This window comes from Palaemon carinicauda, chromosome 28, assembly GCF_036898095.1.
Source record: "Palaemon carinicauda isolate YSFRI2023 chromosome 28, ASM3689809v2, whole genome shotgun sequence".
Classification (NCBI taxonomy): Eukaryota; Metazoa; Arthropoda; class Malacostraca; order Decapoda; family Palaemonidae; genus Palaemon; species Palaemon carinicauda.
In genome coordinates this window covers 99,419,055-99,441,951 of record NC_090752.1, presented here as the reverse complement: position 1 = coordinate 99,441,951, position 22,897 = coordinate 99,419,055, and the positions used below count along the sequence as shown (strand labels likewise).

The 22,897-nt window shown below is 35.4% G+C and overlaps 1 protein-coding gene across 8 annotated transcripts in view; it reads left to right on the top strand.

The window, feature by feature from the left end:
* The window catches only part of sdk (sidekick cell adhesion molecule), a 223,097-nt gene that overhangs the window by 177,884 nt on the left and 22,316 nt on the right, over positions 1–22,897 (top strand). For 7 of the 8 annotated variants that reach the window (XM_068352202.1, XM_068352203.1, XM_068352200.1 and 4 more), the window contains 3 exons: positions 11,819–11,976; positions 13,042–13,204; positions 15,537–15,563. In XM_068352202.1, the coding sequence (XP_068208303.1) occupies positions 11,819–11,976; positions 13,042–13,204; positions 15,537–15,563 (348 nt within the window). The remainder of the gene's footprint in view (positions 1–11,818; positions 11,977–13,041; positions 13,205–15,536; positions 15,564–22,897) is intronic. The other variant, XM_068352199.1, reaches the window with a different exon arrangement.

Sequence of the window (22,897 nt, the reverse complement as noted above, 5' to 3'; positions counted from 1 at the left end):
GGTACGTCCATGGGGGTAAAGGGATGAGTTTTGTGAAACGTACCAGTACGTCCTTTGGGGGTAAAAGGGTTAAGACTTGTTGCAGATTTCTCTGGGAGATTTTTTTTTTCATTTTCATTATTCTGATAATGGTATGCATCAGAGCAGATTGAATAGGCTTCTTAACTGTACAATATATAAAATATTACCATTTGTAAGAACTTAGATATAAAATAACTATGAAAAGCTTCTTAAACTTAATCATGTATTTATGTGAATATATGCTTAGATCTGAAAAGGGAATTATTCTCTGAAAGGTTAATTGAAATTTAACAATCTCTGGTTATTTTTACGCTTATTTTCACTTGTAATAATGGTAAAGTATTCCTCCTCATATGAGGATCATGCATTGCCATTCCCTTTTAGAAGAGGGCTGAATTCGAAATGTAACTCACATCAACAAAGAGACCAGTTGTAACTATTGTATTGTATGACTATTCCTGCTAGTGGTAAAGGGCTGTCTTTTTTAGTAAGTTATCCATAGAGGTGTTGGGCAACTCTATGCATTTGATGACTAATGCTAAGCAATATGAATACTGAATTGCATGGTAAGTTTTACGTTGTAACTGCTTAGCACATTCTTCCACAGAAATTGCCGTTTTTTATTTCTTTAGTCAGCTTTGTATTTTTTTCCTGCTGTTCTCTCACTTATTGCTACGATTGCCCAACAGGACTTTCTGTATTTATTGCTACCTTTTTATTTTAGTATGTACTGCTTCATAGCATGATCTTATGCATTGTGATTCCATTTACTCAGATGTATACATGAATTATATTTTATAAAACAAGTTTCCTTCCTAAAAATTTCAATTTTCAGTGATTTTGTTTAAAGTTAGCAGTTTGTGATCAATGTAAGCCTTGTAAATTGTGCGTGGTTCCTTTTTCTTACCATTGATGATGGTGAAGGACACTGGAAATGATGAATGCTACTGGTGGAAGTTTTCTCTCTAGAGATCATAGCAAGTCGGGCCTTTATTCAGTGCATTATATGCTCATAGTTGATATTTATAGTGGATTAATGAATGGGTTTGTTGTAAATACATATTGAAAACAAGTCGTTACTCATTCAATTGTGTTTGACTTTGGACATACAAATTTTTTTTACAGTACTTCAATTTTTAGGGGTTTGAGCTACATACATACATATACCAAGGCACTTCCCCCAATTTTGGGGGGTAGCCCCTTGTCGATGTCTCACAGGATGTAGGTACAAGAGAGGGGGTTCCCAGCCCCCTCGTCCCGTCCCTTTTAGTCGCCTCTTACGACACGCAGGGATAACGTTGGCGCTATTCTAATCGTTTTTATGCCCCCTCGGCCACAGGGGGCATAACTTTTATGATTACTACGAATTTAGAATGGTGTATTCCAACATCGTGTATATAATTGTACATATTTAATCAGATTATGAAGGGGAGTTTATCTCCTTATGAGTGAAGATAATTTTACAGGTCCTGATACAGGATTTGGAGTCTTTTTAGGTCATGTTTGGCAATTTAATCTTGTCATTTAAAATTTCTATTTACAGAATTGAATATCAAATTGTGCAAAACAAAATCAAGGAATATTGCACACAGAATATTTTTTTCCTTCAATACTGACTAGGTGATTTTACTAGTGTCATTGGAAATAAGCCTTTTTTTAATTAGTCTTATTGATATTTTTGTGAAAAAGTTATAAAGAATTTCAGATTAGGAAAAGATAAGGAAGCTTTGAAATAAACTGTATAAGTGTAATTGTAAAAGAATTTGTTAAGAATTTTTTTTTCTTGTTCAGTTTTAGGAAGTTAGCACAGAAATTTAGTTATCCTAAAGATCAGCAATTGGAACTAACCAACTATCCAATACGCTAGAATCCCATCTCACTGTAAACTCGTAGTTGATAAGATCTTTCTGTTATATGTCAAGTACAGTATCCGTATACACAGGAGAGTTAGTATACTCCATTGTTTGGACATTTTCATAAAACAAATTTGTAATTATATTAAACCAGTTGGAATTATAGCACTGCAATTAGAGATGTTTGAAATATGAGAGAAATAATACTGTTTTTCATATAGTTGCAGTAAATACATTGCACGGACAGATACTTAAAAGTGTACTTCAACCCATACATACATATACCATGGCACTTCCCCCAATTTTGGGGGGTAGCCGACATCAACAAAGAAACAAAAACAAAAAGGGGACCTCTAATCTCTACGTTCCTCCCAGCCTAACAAGGGACTCAACCGAGTTCAGCTGGTACTGCTAGGGTGTCACAGCCCTCCCTCCCACTCACCCTCTTAAGTGTACTTCAAGTACGACATTTATTATTGAGTAGACAAAGAATAAGTTCCCCATTGATATTTTTGGATAAAAGAAAGACAGTTTAGTATTAAATGTTCTTTCATTTTATTTAAGTGAAATCCTTGAACAAAAGTCGTAAGTTACTCGTAATCAAGTGATGGTAGACCACCTAAAACTACCTGAGCTGGAAATTCAGGTAACAAATTATTAATGTGGCATCATCCTAGACAGGTCAACAAGAGCAGTAACAATATGTATTGTTACTGCCTTTGTTGACCTGTCTAGTATTAAAAAAAAAAAAAACGGCACTACCAATTTGTAAATCATGAGAATACATATTTAGGGTTCCAAGGTAAACAATGATTAAATGGGTGTTTTAAAGGTAGAGGACAATAGGAAGATGGTAACAAGTGTATCAAAAGAATTTGAAATGAATATTGGGGTTCCTCATAGATCTTCCATGAGCCTCGTGCTATTTATCATAGTCATGTGGGAAGGTACAAAGGAGGGAAGAAATGGAAGCCCCAATTAGTTGATACATGGAATAATCAGAGAAGATTATTGAACGAGGTTAGAAGTGAAAATTATGACAAACAAATCAAAGCTTATACTGCAATGACTAGGTTAGAAACAAAGTAAAAAATATAGCTAGGAAAGTGGTTATTTGGAGGTTATGTGATAAGTAAGAGTTCATTACTCTGTACTAAATGCATTATGTCATAAGAAATTCTCAGAATTAGGCGATACACTATACACAAAATAAGAGATTTTTTATACCTATTACCGTATATAAGAGCAATGGGGAAGAGAGGGAAATAGAACATATTGAGTACAGTGCTATTATTGGTATGGTATGTGTATTCTGTTTGTTGATAGGTAATAAATAGCTTACACTACCACACGACCATATCCTGCTAACTCTCCAAGTTTGACTACTTTGTGATTCTTAGCATATCCTTGGTTTACCAAGTACATTTGAGGTAATATTTAGGATTCCAGTAACTGACACCATGACTATTCTTTTTCCTTACTTTATGTGGAAATTAAGTGTACTGTTCATGAAGTGAGGAGACAAACATACTATTCCAGATTCAAGTGCATGAAGTCAGAAGTATTGAGTTTTCCCAACTCTCAGGAAGAACCTGTTAGGTGTATGGTTCCTGAAGACAAGAGTCTGGCAACAGGCAATCTTCTCAGTCCTTTACCTACAAGTGTATACTGACAGATCCATGGATACCTGAGATCCTTGTCTTAGCAGTAGTTTCTCAGCAGATTATGTAGGAAACCTAGCTACCTCGCAGGACAAGAGTCAGCTCGTGTTTTAAGATAATGGTCTTGAAGTAAGCTTAGAATGAGAAGGAAAATGGAATGCCCCTTGTACCTCTTTTTTTTTTTTTTTTCCTTCTCCTTTCTTAGCAGAAGGAGTCACTTTGTTTTTTGCTGGATTGGATGGTAAGCCAGTTATTTGAGTAAATTTCTTGAGAAATAGAGTAGGTTTTATTTAGAAGTATCTCCCCATTCTCTCAGACAAAGGAAAGGATGGGTAAATGTATACTATCCATTATTTATAATGGCCATACATTCTAATGTCATGTACGTCATATGGAAATAGGCTCTTTCCATGACCGTCTACCATTCCCTGGTAGTGATCTAGCATAACATCTGCTGCATCTTCAGGCCTAGGTTGCTAGGAGGTTAACAGGAGTTATCACTTTCATTCCTACACAGGTCCAAAGGGCTTGACATTCCTGGGAAATTAACCCACCCAGTTGGTTACAAGGACTTCCTCCCTGTTAAGAAAAAGTCTCTTACTAAAGGACGAAGGTTTGTATCTGTGTAGGAACTAATCACAAATTTTTAAAAGTAATTTGTATTTTTCTTAACTGTACAAACCTGAGTCCTTTAAGTTACAGTTCCTGCCTCAACCTCTCCGCAAGTCCTAGGTTTGAGGTCTAAGTAACTTCTCAGGTTGCTGGGAGGGGCCAGAGTTTCCCCGTCACCTACCAGTAACTACCAACACCTTATTGTAATTTTAACAATCGCAGTCCAGCTAGGCTGGTAAGATGCTCATATTAAAGGACTTGGTTTTGTATAGATAGGGAAAATGTAAATAATTCATAAAAATTTGGGATTTCATCATAGTGAATAGTGAAATACAAAGGGATATGATTTGCCCATGAAGTAGTATTGCCATGCAGACCAATATGATCATAATACTACTCAAGGAAAGAAAATTTTTTATTTTTAGTTTAAGGGATAGTCGTTGAAATTTAACTAGCTTCGAGAGAAGCAATATAAATGCCATGGGAGGCTCATGAAAAATAATTAAAGGGGAATGAAGAATGTTGAAAACCTGTGTAAATGAATTGAAGTAATTCTTGATTGAATATGAAGCAATGGTAAAAAGGCCATAGGAATTGTGCTTTGTTGTAAAGTGTTGGGGTAAACCTAATAGATTAATACCTCATTTTACAAGCAGCTCAGAATATGAGCATGTCAGTATGCAAGCATAAAATTTCTAATTGGTATATGAGAATTGTATCGGTCTGCAAGCAAACATTTCAGTCCGTATTCATAATTTTTGTGGGAAAATACTAACGAAACAAGCACGAACTGAGCAGGAAACAGTCGTGCAGTAACTATGCGCCACCCATTTTATTTACCTATGTTTTTTTCCCATCCCCCTGCTCAAATCTTAACTCTTTTTACTGTCTATGGACTATTCTTACCAGCATCACCTTATGTTATCTTGCAAGGGCTTTTGCCAGTGTGTTCTTGTAAAGTTATGACCTCCTGTTCTTTATAGAATTGTGATTTATATTGTTCATGTCAAGTAAACAGTATACAGTGCAGCATCATGACAATGGCCCCCAAGAAGATCATGAAAGCAGGAAAGGAGGAGATGAGAACCTTAAAGCTGAAAAAAGAAGTTATCGAGAAGTATGATTAAGGAACACAAGTGGGAACCCTGTCAAAAATGTACTCATAGAATGTTGACGATTTACAAAATCCTGGAGAAGAAAAAAGGAATCAAAGCAATTGATATTGCTAAAGTGGGGGTTGCTTAATTTAACAGAAAAAATACCATGTATTCAAGATAATATCAAGAATTTTTTTTTATATGGATCATTGAGAAGCAGTTAGGAGTAGATACAATATATGAAAAAAATTATTTGTGAAAAGGCAGTTTTTTATGCTGACCTCTTAAAAAGAAATGAGCCAGGTATGCCAGCAGACCAAGAAAAAGGAACATACAAAGTGATCCATGCCTGGTTTGAAAACTTCTAGAGAACAGGAATCGTTAGCATTTGTGTGGCATGGCTCAGCTTCAAGTTTTTTTTTTTTTAGGAGAAATTATTAAAATTATTATGATGTCAAGAAAGCAGAGGTATTCATGTCCAAATTTGAAGGGTTTGGGGATTTTGAGTCTTATATGCTGTAAGATTATAATTGTGGTGGGACTGGTCTGTTTGGAAGAACAGAAGGTAATTTCTCATCACAAACCCATAAAAGACTAACTTTGCTATTGTGTGCTAATGTCAGCGGGGATGGCAAGGTCAAACCTCTCCTGGTTTATTACTTGGAGAATCCATGAGCCTTTAAAAAGTGCAGAGTGCAGAAGAAACAACTTAAGGTTATGTTGAGGTCAAACAACAAGGCTTGCATAGCACGCAGATTGTTTGTTGAATGGGTCAATAAGGTCTTAGTCATGAGGTCCAAAAGTACCTCATGGACAAGAACCTCCCATGTCCAAGCCTTGTTGCTTATGGACAATTCTCCTATCCATCCTCCAGCTATTGAAGACGACCTGATGGAGGAATTCATATTCATCAAGATCAAGTTCCTGCTGCCTAACACAATTCTAATGTTTTCATCTCATGGATCAGTAGATGATCTCCAAGCTCAAAATACTATATAAAGGCAGAGTTCCAGCTATGGTTCGAGGTCATTGAAGGTACCAAGCTCCCCCTCAGAGTTTTGAAAAGAAAATTTCCACATTGCCAATTACCTCAAAATCATTGATAAGGCCTGAGAAAGGTCATCAAGAGAACCCTCAATTCTGCATGGAGGAAACTGCAGCCTGAATGTGTTGCAGAATGTGGTTTTTAAGGGTTCATGCCTATGCAAAAAGGGTCAGCTGATGATGAAACTGTGTCCTTAGAGAAAACAAATTGGGTTGGAGGTGGATATGGACAGCATCATCAATCTGCTAGAAGAGCAAAGCAAGCAGATGATGACTGAGTAGCTGTTGGAGTTGCATTAGGAGCAGCAACAAGAGGTAGTGGAGGATATTTTATTAAAAGAGGAGGAGGGACATTGGAAAACCTCTTGCTTCAAGTGAAATGAAAGAAATTTTTAAAATGTGGAAAACCCTGCAACATTTTGTAAAAACACATCACTAAAATAAGGCTTCCGGCAGGGCAAGTAGCTAAAACAGGCATCTCTAGATATCTTCCTTTTGATGATGTGTGGTTATCTCAAGTGTCCTGGAATCTTTCACTTTAACCCATGTTTTGGGAGGGAATACCCAGGCTCTCATGAATGTAAATCGTCATATGCATAGGTTTTAACCAACTCGGAACGGGGGTGGGGTGGGAGGACTCAATAAGTCTCAGTACCCTTTTCCATGATATAAAGAAATATGCTAATGGTCTTGATAGGGGTGTCTAATGTCTGTATAACATACACATTCTTAAACTTCATGCCATGTAAAAGTTTAACATGCATTACAGAAACTGGGGCAGTAGTATAAATAGGTTTTCAAAAGTATTTACTTGCATAAATAAGTATTGTACACACTCCATAAATTCCAAAATGTTTTATAAAGATTTTCATGATTATAGAAAGATGTGGGCTTTTATAGTGCATTGGGCACATGTACTAGATATTCACCACATACTGCAACATTCTGTTATAAGAGAACCAATTATTGTATGTTATGATACTGAAATAGTTTGAGCTTGAGTGATAGAATATTCCTCAGATGAAGCAAGGTCTTCACATTTGCATATAATTTTTCATTATAATTACATTTATGTATGTTAATTTGAAAGTGATTCACTAACCTTCTTAAGCTATTCTATATTAACAATAATGTATATTGAATTAGTGCAAAATTGTGATCTACTATGCATATCAGACCCTATGACATACTGTTTTTCGCAAATATCTTTGAAACGAAGACTCGGATCAACATGATGCTTTAGCACAGAGTGTTTCACACACTCCGCTAATTTTTAACACTATTGTACACTGTCAAATGCTGCTAATTATGGCGTTTACTCTTGACTGTGAAGTCAAAAACCTGCTTGATATACTACACATTCGAACAGGTGAGGCGTGACGTATTTGTGACGTCTATCCACTCACTACCTCCACTCCTGGCTTCCCCTACTCCCTTTCCTCCCCTCTTACCCCACTCCTTATCCCCCTACCTCTTTCTCCTCCATACCTCCCTTACCCATTCCTCATCCCCCCCCCCCTCTCTCTCTCTCTCTCTCTCTCTCTCTCTCTCTCTCTCTCTCTCTCTCTCTCTCTCTCATAAGGGAATGGCTGTTACCTTTCTCTCTCTCTCTCTCTCTCTCTCTCTCTCTCTCTCTCTCTCTCTCTCTCTCTCTCTCTCTTGAGGCTACACGGTATATGAAGCCAGACACAAGTATGACGAATTAATGACAGATTAATAAAAATTATATGCCGAGTAAAGTTTGATCGTTTATGCAAACAATCGTAATCGATGTGCCTGTTTGTCGAGAGTGATGAATACTAAAAGTAAAATATGTGGTCAGTTATTTATAGTATTAATCCAGCCATCATATACTCGCTGTCTATTTATGTCTGCAATGACTTCTTAACATATGGCAGCCTTTTCCTAACATTAGAATAAATTATTCATATATTTATCGCTTCAATTTCGTTTTAAGTTTTTACCCTGCTTCGGATTCCCACTTCAGTTCCACCCTTTTCCTTTCCATCTCTTACACAATTTCTTATAAATGACCAAGCGTCAGCTACATCATCCCATCAAACGTTCAACATAACCTATGGGTATTAGGGTCGCATACTCGTATAACTTTCAATGGTTGTATAATTGTCAAACAAACCTCATACAATAATTAGGCAACAATAAGTTGCGCTGGAACAAGAATCAGGGTCATACATAAAACACCCTACCATACTTAACATATATACATTGGAGTTATCCGCCATTATAAATAAGTCATATGTGTGCATAGCTTCATTTCTTCGTGTGCAGAGAGAGGGAGAGAGAGAGAGAGAGAGAAGGGGGATTGAGGGAGATGAAAGGGAGATATGGAGGTGAAAGAGGGCGGGAATAGGGAGTAGGAGTAGGGTAGGAGGGAGGGAAAGGGAGGGATGGTGGTAGTAGGGGAAGGCAGGGGCGGAGATAGTGGATGAATGGACGACACTATTACGTCACGCCTCACCTGTTCGAATGTGTAAATGGCTCACGCAGGTTTTTGACTTCACAGTCAAGAGTAAACGCCATAATTAGCAGCATTTGACAATGCTCAGTAAGTTCAAAAATTAGCGGAGTGTGTGAAACAATCTTTGCCAAAGCACCATGCTGATCCGAGTTTTCGTTTCAAAGATATTTGCGAAAAACATTATGTCATAGGGTCTGATATGCATAGTAGTGTATGAACTATTAAATATCTTTTTATTGAATTAAGATGAAATTTGTATTCACTTCCATCAGTAGCATTTTACCTGGTTCAGGAATTATGTGGCTACTTTTTCAAATCACTGAAAAAAAAATGTACACATCCTTTTCCATTTTGTTTTATTCTCTCGGTTGTGCAGTATTTAATGGGCCAAACTGAATACTTCTTTTTTATTATTTTTAAGTCAAGATTTTTTCTTATAATTTCATCAATTTCAATTTATTTCTATGAACTTCCCCTGATGTTTAATTTTCTTCTTTTCCAGAAGCTTGGTTTATCATTTACCCCTAAAATTTATAATAGAAAATTCTCATTTTCTTTCCTTTCTATAGACACATGTCTCTAGTAAAGTAATGAGACACTAGCAATTAATGGCAAGAAGCAAAGTGCCAGGGCCTTTGTTATTTCAGTTTCTCTGTCACCATCGGTACAACTCAACATACCCATCTTCCATATTTTGAAAAGTTTTATTGCGATTAAAATGTCTTCCTCTAGATTTGTCAGCAATCACTGCACAGGAATATTACTGTGATTTAAATTATCATTGCTAATAGTGTGATTGGCTTTCTGTTTGTCACTAGGAAAATCTGTTTCAAGTTTGAATGCTAAGTAAACTTACCTTTAGTATAGGGGGAAATCCAGAGAAGCGTAAGGTAGTTGTTTGTTGCGGATTTGATGACGAAAATGACATGCCAGCTCTGTAACACGATAGTAATGTGCTTCAAAGGTCTTTAGTTATTTAGCTTCATCTGTTTAATCTCAGAAGACAAGTATGTCTTCATTTGTAAGCTGTAGTGCTGATATTACTTGGCCAGTTGCTAACCATACCTAATTTTCTTAGTCGTATGCAGGGGTATAGTGTTCTATTCAGTGAGAGTTCCAAATGTTCACTGCATGTTACAGAGTTGAGATACTCTCGCAGAGCCTTGACTTCTTTAATTGAATTAGATCCTTCTATTGCTAAACACTTGAATTCCCTCATTACTAGTCACTATTTTAAACAACTAGATTTGGAAACAGAAGACCGAGTTGGTAGTCTGGATCCTTATATCCATTTGCTCACTAAAGTAAGCAACCCCACTTTACATTTATGGATGGCATTCCATATCATATGATTATCTTACCCCTTTAATGGTGTTAGTGATGTGTCATCTAAAGCTGATCCATTTCATAACGTTTGGGTGGCAGTCCGCTTTGTTTACTTGCTAGCTTGGCCACATAATCATCACAGATTAACGTTAAGTGGGTGTTGTAAACACCAATACCTTTTTAAAACTTATTAAAAACTCCCTAATAAGTTATTAAAGATAAGTTCTGATGCTGTCTGATCCTGAAATTTACAGATGCAGCTACTTGCAAGACTATGTACGCTTCTCAGTTTACCCAATTTATTGTGGATAGTCATCAGTGTGTTATCTTGACTACAAAGAAAGGCTGTTAATGCTAGTCAACTTCATTCTTTAAGCCTTCAATGCCTCAAAGATGTTATGACTTGCTATAGACTAATTAATTAATCTTTTTCTAGTTTCACTTTGATTTCATACTTTGAGCTCATCATAATGGCTAATAAACAAAAATATTTAAATGCAGGCTTTGCAAGTTGGTTTTCCAAAGTATTGTTTTTTGTGGGTATTAATATAGGAAGTGTTCTTGAAGTCTTTTACTTGGCAATTTGTATAACAAGGTATTTCTAGTGTTATAGAAGGTTTCTTTTTGTGGAAAAGGGAAGGATATATTCACAAAACAATCTGGAGACTTGTATTTCAAGAATGGCCTGTTACCAGTAATCTAGCCCAGTTGAGTCTATAACCTAGAATGTTGGTTAAAACAGAAGGATGACCTAGAGGCCGCTCGTGTTAGGTGACGGTGGCGTGGTCCAAGTGTGGTTTCTAGGGTCTTTGTTTATGGCCCTTCCCTTTGATGAAGGAATTATCTAAATGGAAGACAGCCTGTGAATAGTGGTTTTCACACGCCCCTGATGTATACACGACACCCACAAGGTGCTCGCGCGAGGGTAGTAACCTCTGCATTCCATGCTTTTATCTTTCTCTGGTATGTTTGGAAGATTTATATCAGAAAAGTGTAAAGAAGGACTCTTTTCACCGGGCGTCACATGTCTCTCCCCAGAAATAGATTTTTCCTTCGTCAAAATCCCTTTTACTGATTTTTCTTTATTTTATAATTTACCTCCATTAGAGTGTGGAAGTCAGCTATATGAGCGTCGGGGAAAGTTCAGAGAAATGAATGGAATTTAAATTATAAAACTTGTTTTTTCTATACTCACCTGATGTTTATATAACATGCCCACCCTCCACCCCACTGACTTGTGATGTCAGTTGGACAGGAAATAGTTAATGTTAGAAACTGAAATGATAAAGGATCTGGTGCTTTGCATATTAATATTATCCACTAGAGCATCTCATTACCCTTAGAGGCATGTACATACATACATACATATACCAAGGCACTTCCCCCAATTTTGGGGGGTAGCCGACATCAACAAAGAAACAAAACAAAAAAGGGGACCTCTACTCTCTACGTTCCTCCAGCCTAACAAGGGACTCAACAAAATAGAGAATTAGAACTTTTATTTTTATAATTTTTTGGAGTAAGAGTAAGTAAACTGAGCTTCTGGAGAAGAAGCAATATGAGCATCAGGTGAGTATAGAAATAAAATATTTTATTGTCAAAATTTAACTTTTCACTTAAAAATATTTGGAAACAATAAATTGTTACTTTAGAGATAAATTACTTTTATTTTTCATTTCGCTTTAAATTTGAAATCAAGATTTCATATTTTTTACTTCTTTTCAGATTCTGATAAGTGGACAGTATTAATGAAGACTGAAACTGGGGAGATAGAGGAATACACTGTTTCCTATCAAAACTTGCTGCCATCAACCCAGTATGAGTTTAGGCTTATTGCTTATAATCAGTATGGAATATCTTATCCAGCAGTGGCAAACGAAAAGGTAAGAGAACATGGAATGCTTTCATCCTTAATTTTATCATTTCTGATGCTACTATGGTACTTAACATTGGTAAAGGTGAAGTAGCAGCGTCAGTCATGTTGAATTAACGACAATCACTTGCAAAACACCGATCACAACAAAATTACGACTTTGCGGGCAAGTCCAAAACAGAAGGATGACCTGGAGAGCGCGAGTAGTAGGTGTCGGTGGGGTAGTCCAACTGTATTCTCTAGGGCCAGTCACGGCCCTCCCCTTTGATGAAGGGATTATCTAAATGGAAGACAGCCTGTGAATAGTGGTTTTCACACGCCCTTGTTATATACACGACACCCACAAGGTGATCGCGCAAGGGTTGTAACCTCTGCATTCCATGCTTTTATCTTTCTCTAGTATATTTGGAAGATTTATATTAGAAAAGTGTAAAGAAGGACCCTTTTCACCGGGCGTCACAGGTCTCTCCCCAGAAATAGATTTTTCCTTCGTCAAAATCCCTTATTTATAACCCTTTCACCATCTGCAATTAGGAACAAATGCTGATTATAGGATACACTACTCATGATATGGTAATGTATGATGAATTGTTTCTTTTGTTTCTTTTTATGACCTATTTAACTAAGGTTTTGTCTGATTTTCTCATGAAGAGAGTACATCTTACAGAGTATGGAATATATATTTCAATTTATTATTATGTGTTTTTAACCCTTTTACCCCCAAAGGACGTACTGGTACGTTTCACAAAACCCATCCCTTTACCCTCATGGACGTACCGGTACGTCCTTGCAAAAAGCTGCTATTTATATTTTTTTTTTTGCATAATTTTTTCAGAAACTTCAGGCATTTTCCAAGAGAATGAGACCAACCTGACCTCTCTATGACAAAAATTAAGGCTGTTAGAGCAATTTAAATAAATCAGATTGCAAAATGTGCTTGAAAAAAAAAATAACCCCTGAGGGTAAAGGGTTGGAAAGTTCCAAAGACCTTGGGAGTAAAGGGGTTAATGTGAAAGTTTACTACGACTATATACATTATTTTCTTATTTTTTAATTTGCTATAATCTTGTTGCAGATTGTCACACCTTCAAAACGATTTTTGGAATACGGTTATCTGCAGCAAAGACCATTCTACCACCAGACTTGGTTCATGGTTACACTAGCAGCAGTGTCTGTGGTTTTAATAATCATTGTGATAGCTGCATTGTGCGTCAAGAGTAAAACATACAAATACAAACGTGAGTCGTTGATTCCCTTTATATTGTGCATGCACACTATACTTAAGATATTCTATTATTTTTATCTAAGGAATCTCCATCATTTTCAGAAGTAATAATGGTAATTTAAAGGTTTATTTCAGAGTATGAATTTACATATCGTAGAATAAATTCAGATTTTGGTAAACCGAAAATGTTGCTCTTCTTGTGCTTGTCCTCTTTATTCTTTATTTTGAAGTACAGTACTTGTGAATTTTTCTGACAATATCTTTTACAAGACTTAAGAGGGAGAATTAGTTTCTTTACTCTCTGAAAAAATAAAATCTTTGCTAGAAGAATCTGTTACAAATGTAATTATGTACTCACCGTAGAAGACAATCTTTGTGTTCCCGACATTATGATTCCCTTTCCTGTACCCTTCAGTGCAGTTGGTATTTTCTATTCAAATTGATATACTATATTCATCAAGCTATCTAGCTTTATCTTGGTTTTAACAAATATCTATATTTAGCTTTACTCACCTCTCATGTAAAATTATTTTGTCTTAAAGTTTTGCAGTTGCAATATTTGCAAGAGCTCTCATCTGGGCAAAAATGCCAGGCAGTCTAACGACTGAATGTCTAAACTGTTATGAAATGGCTATGTTGCTAATTTTGTTGAATCCTTCAAACTCTGTCCATTTAGTGATGTTCCTTTAAATGCAATTTGGAAATATCTGTTGCACTTAATTTTTGACAAAGTTTGCTGTTTCAATTTTTTAAGCAAAGCACTGAAGAAATGACCCCATTTCCCACTTCTCATCTCTTTCTTAGTCTTAGCAAATTATGCTTCATGTATTTATAGAAAGTGTAAGTTTTTTGCTTCAAACAAAATAATGGTATCTAGTGATTTGCTTCATAATGGGATCAATTAAAAAAAAGAAATAGAAGTCAAATGCATGATCATTTTCTGCTAGTTGAATGTTTTACACACAATCAATAGTTACACAAAATAAAGAAAACATTATGCTTGTAGACTAGAAAATAGTATTCCCACAATTGTCCAATGTTCAGTTTGCATGATATTTATTTTGTAGCTTTTTAACAATTGTCTCAACAGGTTCTGTTGCAGTGAAACCACATATGCATATTTTGGTATTCTCTAGGGTGGATCAACATAATAGTTTATTTTAAAAACTTACCACTATACTTTTTAAGGCATTTGGTTTTCTAAAAGCTACATCTCGGTACAGTACATAAACGAGGATGTTGGGGAGTTTTCGACTAAGACTAGTCAAGCAGTATATTCATAGGTTTCCCTCTGGGTTTTTTCTATTGACGCAAATACCAGTAAAATGTTCAGATTCCTCTTAAATGAAATTTAAGAGATACTTTCCTCATACAAACTTGCTTGAATCTTTCAAATGAAAATTGATATTGTAATTTTATACTACAGACTAAATTAAATGGGCATAGTGGGACTGATTGAATCTTTTAGTGTCATTCATAAAATTTGGAATGTAGTTGATCATCCTTGTTGAGTTTAGAGATAGAATTTCTATATTTTGCTTGTTTTATGAAAAATAGAATCCCTTAGACAAGAAAGACCATTTATTCTGGATAATTTTATCACACAAGTACAGTTTCTTCAGAGATCATCTGTATAATGCACAGCAGAAGTAAGAACAGGTTCTAAAATTCTAGATATTTCAAAGCTTTTGCTTTGAAAATGCTCAGTCATTGTGTCAAGAGACCTGATAACAGATACAAATGCTGCAACAGTGTTTTTTACCTCTACTGATTCACAATCATACACTGTTCTATAATATTGTAATGTCTTCATCACACCTCAAAATATATGCATTGCAGTACTATAATTCCAGTTTGGATGTTAAATAAGCTTTCAGAAATAGAATTTAAAAGGGATTTTGACGATGGAAAAATCTATTTCTGGGCGAGAGACCTGTGCCGTCCAGTGAAATGCTCCTTTAGCATCATTTCTAAGGTATAACTCCTTTCATAGCAGAATTATACCTTAGAAATGATGCTAAAGGAGCATTTCACAGAGCGGCACATGTGGAGCCCAGAAATTATATTCCATATTCCAGTTTTTTCAGTAGCTGGGAAAATAAAGTATTAGGATTACTGGATGTGAAATGTTGTATAGGTACTGGGATCAAGGCAGTCAGTAGTGGTTGTAGCTTTTAGGAGACCAATGTACTACATTAGCTTCTCAATATTTATTTTTCTTCACAAATTATATTTACACACATGTTCACTATCTTTATGTACTTTATTGTCATTTGCTTTGTTCCAATTTATTTTTGTTTTTTTTTATTTTTGCATGTATATTAAAAGGCATATCTTATTCCCAGGTGTTGTAGAGGAATTGTTATCAGCACGTAAGTTTTAACCATTACTGTTCAATGTTAAAAGCACAGGTATCTAAGCATGATGCATGTATTTGGTAGCAGCAGGTCATGTGTATGAGTTATCTTCCTTGCATTTGGTTACTGAATTTTCAATTTTGTCATCATTGTGCTGTTTCACCTTAAAGATTAACAGTTGCATTTCAGGCCATGAAACTGGTTGACATTTTGGATTTACAGGGAACTTCATTTAGAAATATGTTGGAGGTTAGAACTGTTGTATGTGCTTTAATTGGGATGCTGTAATTCGTGCATGTTGTTACATTGAAGGGTATTGAATGCTTGCCCTCTTATTTGGAGAAGGATGTTGAAATTGATAGCACATTTTGACATACCTGGCAGTTTATGATACCCTATTTGAGACGTTACTTAATGTAAGATTATTTCCAAGGTTGTTGTAGTACAGTATTGCCTTGATGATTAAAAATACCAACTAAATTGTAAAGGTTTAGGACTAAGGGAAATTTTAGAGTACTGATACAGTATAGTTCTACATCAATTAACTTTTTTTGCGTTAATTTCATATCTGGTAATACAACAAAAAATGTATGAATAACATTTTTTAAGTTTGTGAATAGCTTCATCTCAGGATTTTGTACGCAGAATCTGTATTTTTTTGAAAAATTCCATTACTATTATATTAAAATTTTGTATGCATTAAATATCTTTTTGGTATATTTGCTGGATATTAATATTTCTACTAGAATCTTTAAATATTATGAGTTACAAGACTGGGATAGTCAAATTCCATGTTTTAATAATTCAAGAAAAATACATTGAGATCAATTTATGAATGTAACATAAATGTCTCAAGCTATTCGTTTATACCCTGTTCATAGGTTATGATGAACAGGATTTCTTTAGAGAGGTAACTTGTACAGTGTATCCTGAGGGGCACACTGTAGATGGTACTGAGGTTCAGTGCAGTACCCCTTGAATGCCAACCATGTATTCCCTATAGTCTTTTACTATTTATCTTTGTTATTTCCATAACTAGACCTTCCTCCAGTTTTCAAACCTCATTCCTTCACTCTCCATTTAGGCGAGGGCAATAAGAGTTGAGACATATGACTTGGTTTTTTGTATAAACTACATGATAATTGAAGTACTTTTGATGATAATGAAGATGAACATATAGGACTGCATTTATTTGTGGTGTGTAAGCATGCAGGTTCATTGAACAACCTAAGTGCATTATATTTCTTGCGTAGCGCTTTTAAGAAATGAGACTATGTTCATTTGTCCCTCCAATTTTTCTGTTTCATTAGGTGAATGTTTTTGAAAGGCTCTGGTAGTGATATAAAAAAATTGTTATATACTGTACACCATTTTTTATATTAGTTGTTTATAACATTGAAATAGAGCTTCAATTCTAGATGATTGTGGAAGCATTATCTTTCGAGGAACCTCTTAAACTGCCAAATAATAAACTAAATCTAGTTATATCTGTTAACCATTGTACTGTATTTGAAGGAAATAATTATGTACATATCCCCTTTTAAATCTAATTAATAACAGTCAAGACAACAATTTTAATATTGTAGATATCCATTCCGACTTTCAGCATATGATCTCGCTTTTTACCGGGTTAACACACACCATAACTTAAGTGCTTGAATCCACGTGTTCTACTGAATTTTACACTGATCTTAAAGTATTCAGTAAAGAAAGTTTTTATTGGGGATTTTGCTGGTCCTATCCCAAGTATTTACTGGGGAGTACAGAAATCAAGGTGTCTTTTTTTTATCTTAGGGAAATTTCAGCTTTGGATATGGTCTGAAACTTTTAACTAAAGGAAATATGGAGCTGAATTCTGTCAAAAATAAGACTTTAGGAATTAGATGATCTTTTAATTCATGATTCATCAAGTTTAGGAAGCACTGTAATTAATTAATTTGGAATATGAGTAACTCTTGACAATGAATGTCATTATTATTATTATTATTATTATTATTATTATTATTATTATTATTATTATTATTATTATTATTATTAGAAAAGCAGGATGATATAAGCCCAGTGGCTCCAACAGGGAAAATAATAGCAAAGTGAAAAAAAAAAAATCATTTTTATTTCATTTCTCTTGTGTCTATTTTTTATGATAATGTCACAGATGAGCATTTATTATGGGTGAGCTTACCAGTCAAATAGGATATTTTGGCTTGTTCCATAAGCATACTGGTCCATGACTAATAGTAAAAGTGATGATTATCTTTTCATTATAGTTGAGGTATGAATTTCAAGTTATTACTGGGGCTTTCTTACTGGGAATGAATGATCTGAAACAGTGAAGTGGGTTAATTTTTGTCAATGCCATTTCTAGTTAATTATCATGCCTTTTATCTTTATGGAGTTTTATCATATTTGAACTAGTAGCTAATATCTATATGGTGTCAGTTTAGATATCTGTGTATCCGTATTAGCGCCTTCAGTTTTTTCAGTTTACTACTCTAGCAGAATTTTGTAGCTGAATGGTGTATACTGTATATAGACATTAATGGTAAATTGTACAATCATAGTTTTCAATTTTACAGTATTTATATTACCGATTCTGGTAATTTTTTTTATTTTGCTCTGTAGTTTTTGTAAATTTTGATCAACTGAGTATAAGTGTTGTAGAATTGTCTTTGTCTTTTTTTTTTTAATTTAAATCTGTGTGAAGTTCTGCATTAAAGTTCACACTATAACAAATGCCCTATCAGGTCTCTGAACAGTTTTACTGTTCTGTGTGGTAGTTTGAGGAATGTTAATTTTAAAGTATGCTACTTATGACTTTGTGTACAAAATTGAGCAAATATTTTCAATTCTGAACTTTATCATTAATGGAACATTTTATTTTGTAGGTGTTTATTGCCTTATAGTGAATATCTCAGCTAGTTCAGTAGTGACGTACTGTAGTTCAGAGCAAGAATAATTATCATTATTTTTGCATTTGTATTCCATTTACTCTTTCTTTTAGATGAAATTTTTATTTTCTTGTCCAAGATTTTTAATGCATTCTTGTTGGAGATTACTGCATATTCCTTTATTTTTTAGCAAATTGTTCATTAGCCTTATTTGACATATTTATATTGTAGTTAATAATACTTATATTTTATATGTCATTAACACAGTTATATTTAACCCATATAGTTGAAGGTAGTGGTGAATGATTCTTTTTAGTCCAAACGTTTCTTGGTTTTGAAATGAATGGCTGTGTCCAAATTATTTTAAGGGTAATGCATAGTTATTTTTTATTTCATTGTTGAGTAGGTAGCAAAAAGTGATAGAATATCTTTTGAATAATTTCCAACCATATTTTTGTGCTAGTGTTAGGAACTTATTATTATTTCTGTGAAGCTCCTCGGATGTTCATACTGTTTTTCGTCTCTAGAAGCTTAAAATTTCAACATTGCTCCTTAAAATTAAGAAATTTTCTGTATTCTTTTCTTCCGATTTACAAATACCTCAATTAAAGCATTAAGAGCAGCATCTAAATACAATTATGTTACATGCTGCACATGTAGTATTGTTTCTTCAGTCTAAAGTTGATAGTTGAAGCAAGAAGATGTGTGCTTCTCAGCTCCAGTTGTCAGGCTTTTTGTCTGTTTTTATTCTTTTAAGATGTCTTTTCCAGATTTGTTGGTAAATGTAGCATTGTTATGTATATCAGTTGTTTTTGTTTTGGGTGATGATTATCCTCATTCTTTTTGTCTCATGCCAGGGGCAATCTTTTCATTTAGAGAATCTTGTAAAGAGTGCATAGACCTTACTATTCCTCTCTGGGAAGTATGTTTCATGAATGGATTAAAGCTGACAGCATAAAAAAGGCTTACTTTAAGTTCAAGGAAAATCTGGAGAAGGCTAGGCTATTTGTTTATAAAGGGATTGATATTAATACCACTCCATCCTTTGACTTTGATACAGCCTATTGAGATAATTTTGAGTCATGGATTTATTAGTAGTTTAAAGTCATTAGCTTTTCTGGAAGCTCAGAAGGCCATTAAGTAGCCTAACCTGCTCTGTATCAAACCCTAGCTTAACTCCCCAAATGGTAGCTAGTGGTTCTAATGCACCATGCAGTTAAGGTTCTGATGTTACACGGCACATCCCAGATTCCAGATGCTCTCGTTCAGCCCTCAAGTTCTACATTTACTTTAGGCCCATTTGCTGTGAAACCATTGCACTCATGCATTTCTAACTTCATTTTTTCAAATCTTTTATACACGTAGAATTGTTCCTATGCTTATACAAACCTTTCGTTCTTTGAAATAGGGCATATGTTTCCAGCAGTGTTGGAATGGCCATTGATTTTGATAACAAAGTAATTAATGATAGGCGGTGAGTGGGAGCAAGCAGCCCTACTCCCACACCTGTCAGAAGCTCTTCACTTTTGTTTTTGGCAGCAATGAGTATGGGCGTACTGTTGCACCCAAACTTTTTCCTCTTTCTTCATCTTAAAGGAAGTCAGTGCTGGTTGTTGCTTATCATTATGGGTGTGAAACAAGAAATTTGTGCTTGCAGGAAAAGGGTTCATGTTCCAGCTGGTTTTTTTGGCTAAACTGGCTGCAGATCCACACTCTCTTTGTACTTCTTGGAGAGAGCATTATTATTCGTGTACCCATTCAAACCTTTGGGAAGGTTATCAATTGGGGATCTGTCTCTCAAGAGTGTCAAGGCTAGTTGCATGGGCTTTCTGCGTTAGTGCCTTAGTCTTCCATTCTTAGGGGTTTCCTGTTGTTTTTTTCCAGGTATTGTAGCCAGAACTCAGAAACCATCTCCCTTCCTTCTCTTCGTGAAGCATCAGGTGGCGACTGAGAAGAGATGCTTTTTCATCTAATGAGGGCTCTACGGTGCTATCTGAAGAAGACCTGACTCCTCGGACCTTTGTGTTGACAAACTCTTGAGCTTTCGGATCTATAGTGACTAAGGAAGTGTTTCGACTTTGAGACTGAACAAGTAATATGACATGCAGCAGTCACTCGATTATTTGCTGGATCGGATGCTAGATGTAGGGGAGCCACATGATCGAGCAACTTTCCTTACAAGCAAATATTGTTTAGAAGTTTGTCCCTCATCCTCCCAGATGAGGGGGAAGATGGCTAAATGTATGAAACCCATTTTCATAATAACCACACATGATTCTGGTGACCAGGCCGCTAAAAGATTGACAAGAGTCATCACTTTTGCTTCTATACAGGACAACTTGCAAGATAGTAAACCACGCAGTTGGTTATTGGGACTTTCTCCTGCTTAAGAAGGGTTTGTGTTCGTGTAGGAACGAATCCCAAAATTGCATAGTAATTTACCTTGTGCGGGGAGTCTCTCTGGTTCCAGAGCTCCTTCAGGTTCCACTGTACTCCCCTGAGCTTGAACCTCCCCTGGGGGACTAACTTCTCCAATGACATGAGGTGGCCTATCAGTCTTTGCCAGTCCTTGGCCCTCCTGGGCTGGCCCGACAGGAAGGCCCGGAGGATCTGATCTAGGTTGTCCAGTCTCTCCGCAGGGGGGAAGGCTCTCGCCAACCGGGAGTCTAGGACCATTCCGAGGTAGTTCATCCTGGTGGAGGGTATCAGTTGGGACTTCTCCTAAGAAAGTAGTTCTAGGTAAGTACTGTTAGGAAAAATACAAATTACTTAAAATTTGTGATTTTTCCTAACTATACAAACCTGAACCCTTCAAGTTATACTTCCTGCCTCAACCATCCTGCAAATCCTAGGTTGAAAGTTAAAGTGAAGGCTCAATGGCATGTTGTGTGATCAAGGCTTCCTTGCCACCTCATATTTTTAACAGCCATATTCGGCTTTGCTGAAGAGATGCTCTTATTAAAGGACTTGGGTTTTTATATTTAGGAAAAATACATATTCCTTTAGAATTTGTGATTTAATTTTTTTCAGAATAAAAAGCAAATCAATTTTCAAAAAACAAAGTATCCTGGTTTGAAATTGCTTTTAGTTTACAGTTTAACAGGGATACTCATATCAATTTAAACAAGATCTTAACCCTCATACCTTTCCTCCCATCCATCAAAGTCTGACAATCCTTATAATGGTTTTCTATACCACTAATTTTCATCTTAATTTATAATCTATAACATTGGGCATTTAAAACAAGTCTTGACTTACATCTCATATGTGTTAAAACCTTATCTGAAGTCCTATTTTTGCATTGTAAACATTTGATTAAATGCAAGAAGTATGGAAGGTGTTTGATGGCTACTAATATTCTTTTGAGAACTTATAAGTAGAATTCACAACGTGAAAATAAAGACTAATAATATTGATTATGTAACAAATATTAACTTTCTGTTGCCATTTCTATGACGTACATACCATTTGTCATTTACTAATAAACACAAGTTAAAGATGTAATACAGTATATGAAAGAGCAATGAGTTTTCAGGAGTCCTTGCATGCTGGGTAAACTTCTTTGAAGATCTATTATGTTTTGCTTTGTTTTCGTACAATTTACCAAGCTCCCCATATTAGTGAGGATCGTACATTATTCCAAATACTCTACTGTAAAGACAGTGTCAGGTATCAATCGTATATGCCTAATGTCCTTTAATTGCATGCTGCGCTTATTTGAGAATTTTGCTGAGCTACCTTTATGGTTTTGGAGGTGGACTTACTCCATCCTTCGTTTCACTGATTTGCTCTCGGTCATGTGGAACTCTTTATTCTTCATTGCAAGTTATCTCTTTCCTCTGTGTTTTGAGCATTTGTTTTGCAAGTTGATGGTATTTTATTTCTTTAATTCCTAGAGGCTCTTCTCACAAAAGACATGTTTTTTGTTCTGCACTGGGGCATGGATTTACAGGAAGAAGTTGGATTGTGTATTTGTTTTGAGCCGTGTGCATCCTGAGGATTTGATATGTAAATCATTTGAATAACAGAAAGTTAGATTGATTTAAGAAATCATATCTTTCCTTCAGTCTCTTTGTCTTTTCTAACTTTGAGTTGAATCACGGATTATTTTACGACTATACATAATTTTTTTTTAGTGAGGCAGATTTGCACCGACTCGCAGCGGTGCCCTTTTAGCTCGGAAAAGTTTCCTGCTCTCTGATTGGTTAGAATTATCTTGTCCAACCAATCAGCGATCAGGAAAACTTTCCGAGCTAAAAGGGCACCCCTGTGAGTCGGTGCAAATCTGCCTCGCTAAGAAAAATTGACTTATAGGTACTACGCTCCTGGTGTTTTTATAGAGGAAGAATATAAAAAAAAGAGACAATGACATTCTAATGTCATCTGTTATGAATAAAATATATTAAAGTTCCTACTAAATAATGACTAAATTAGTCACAAGTTCAAAGCTATCATCATGTA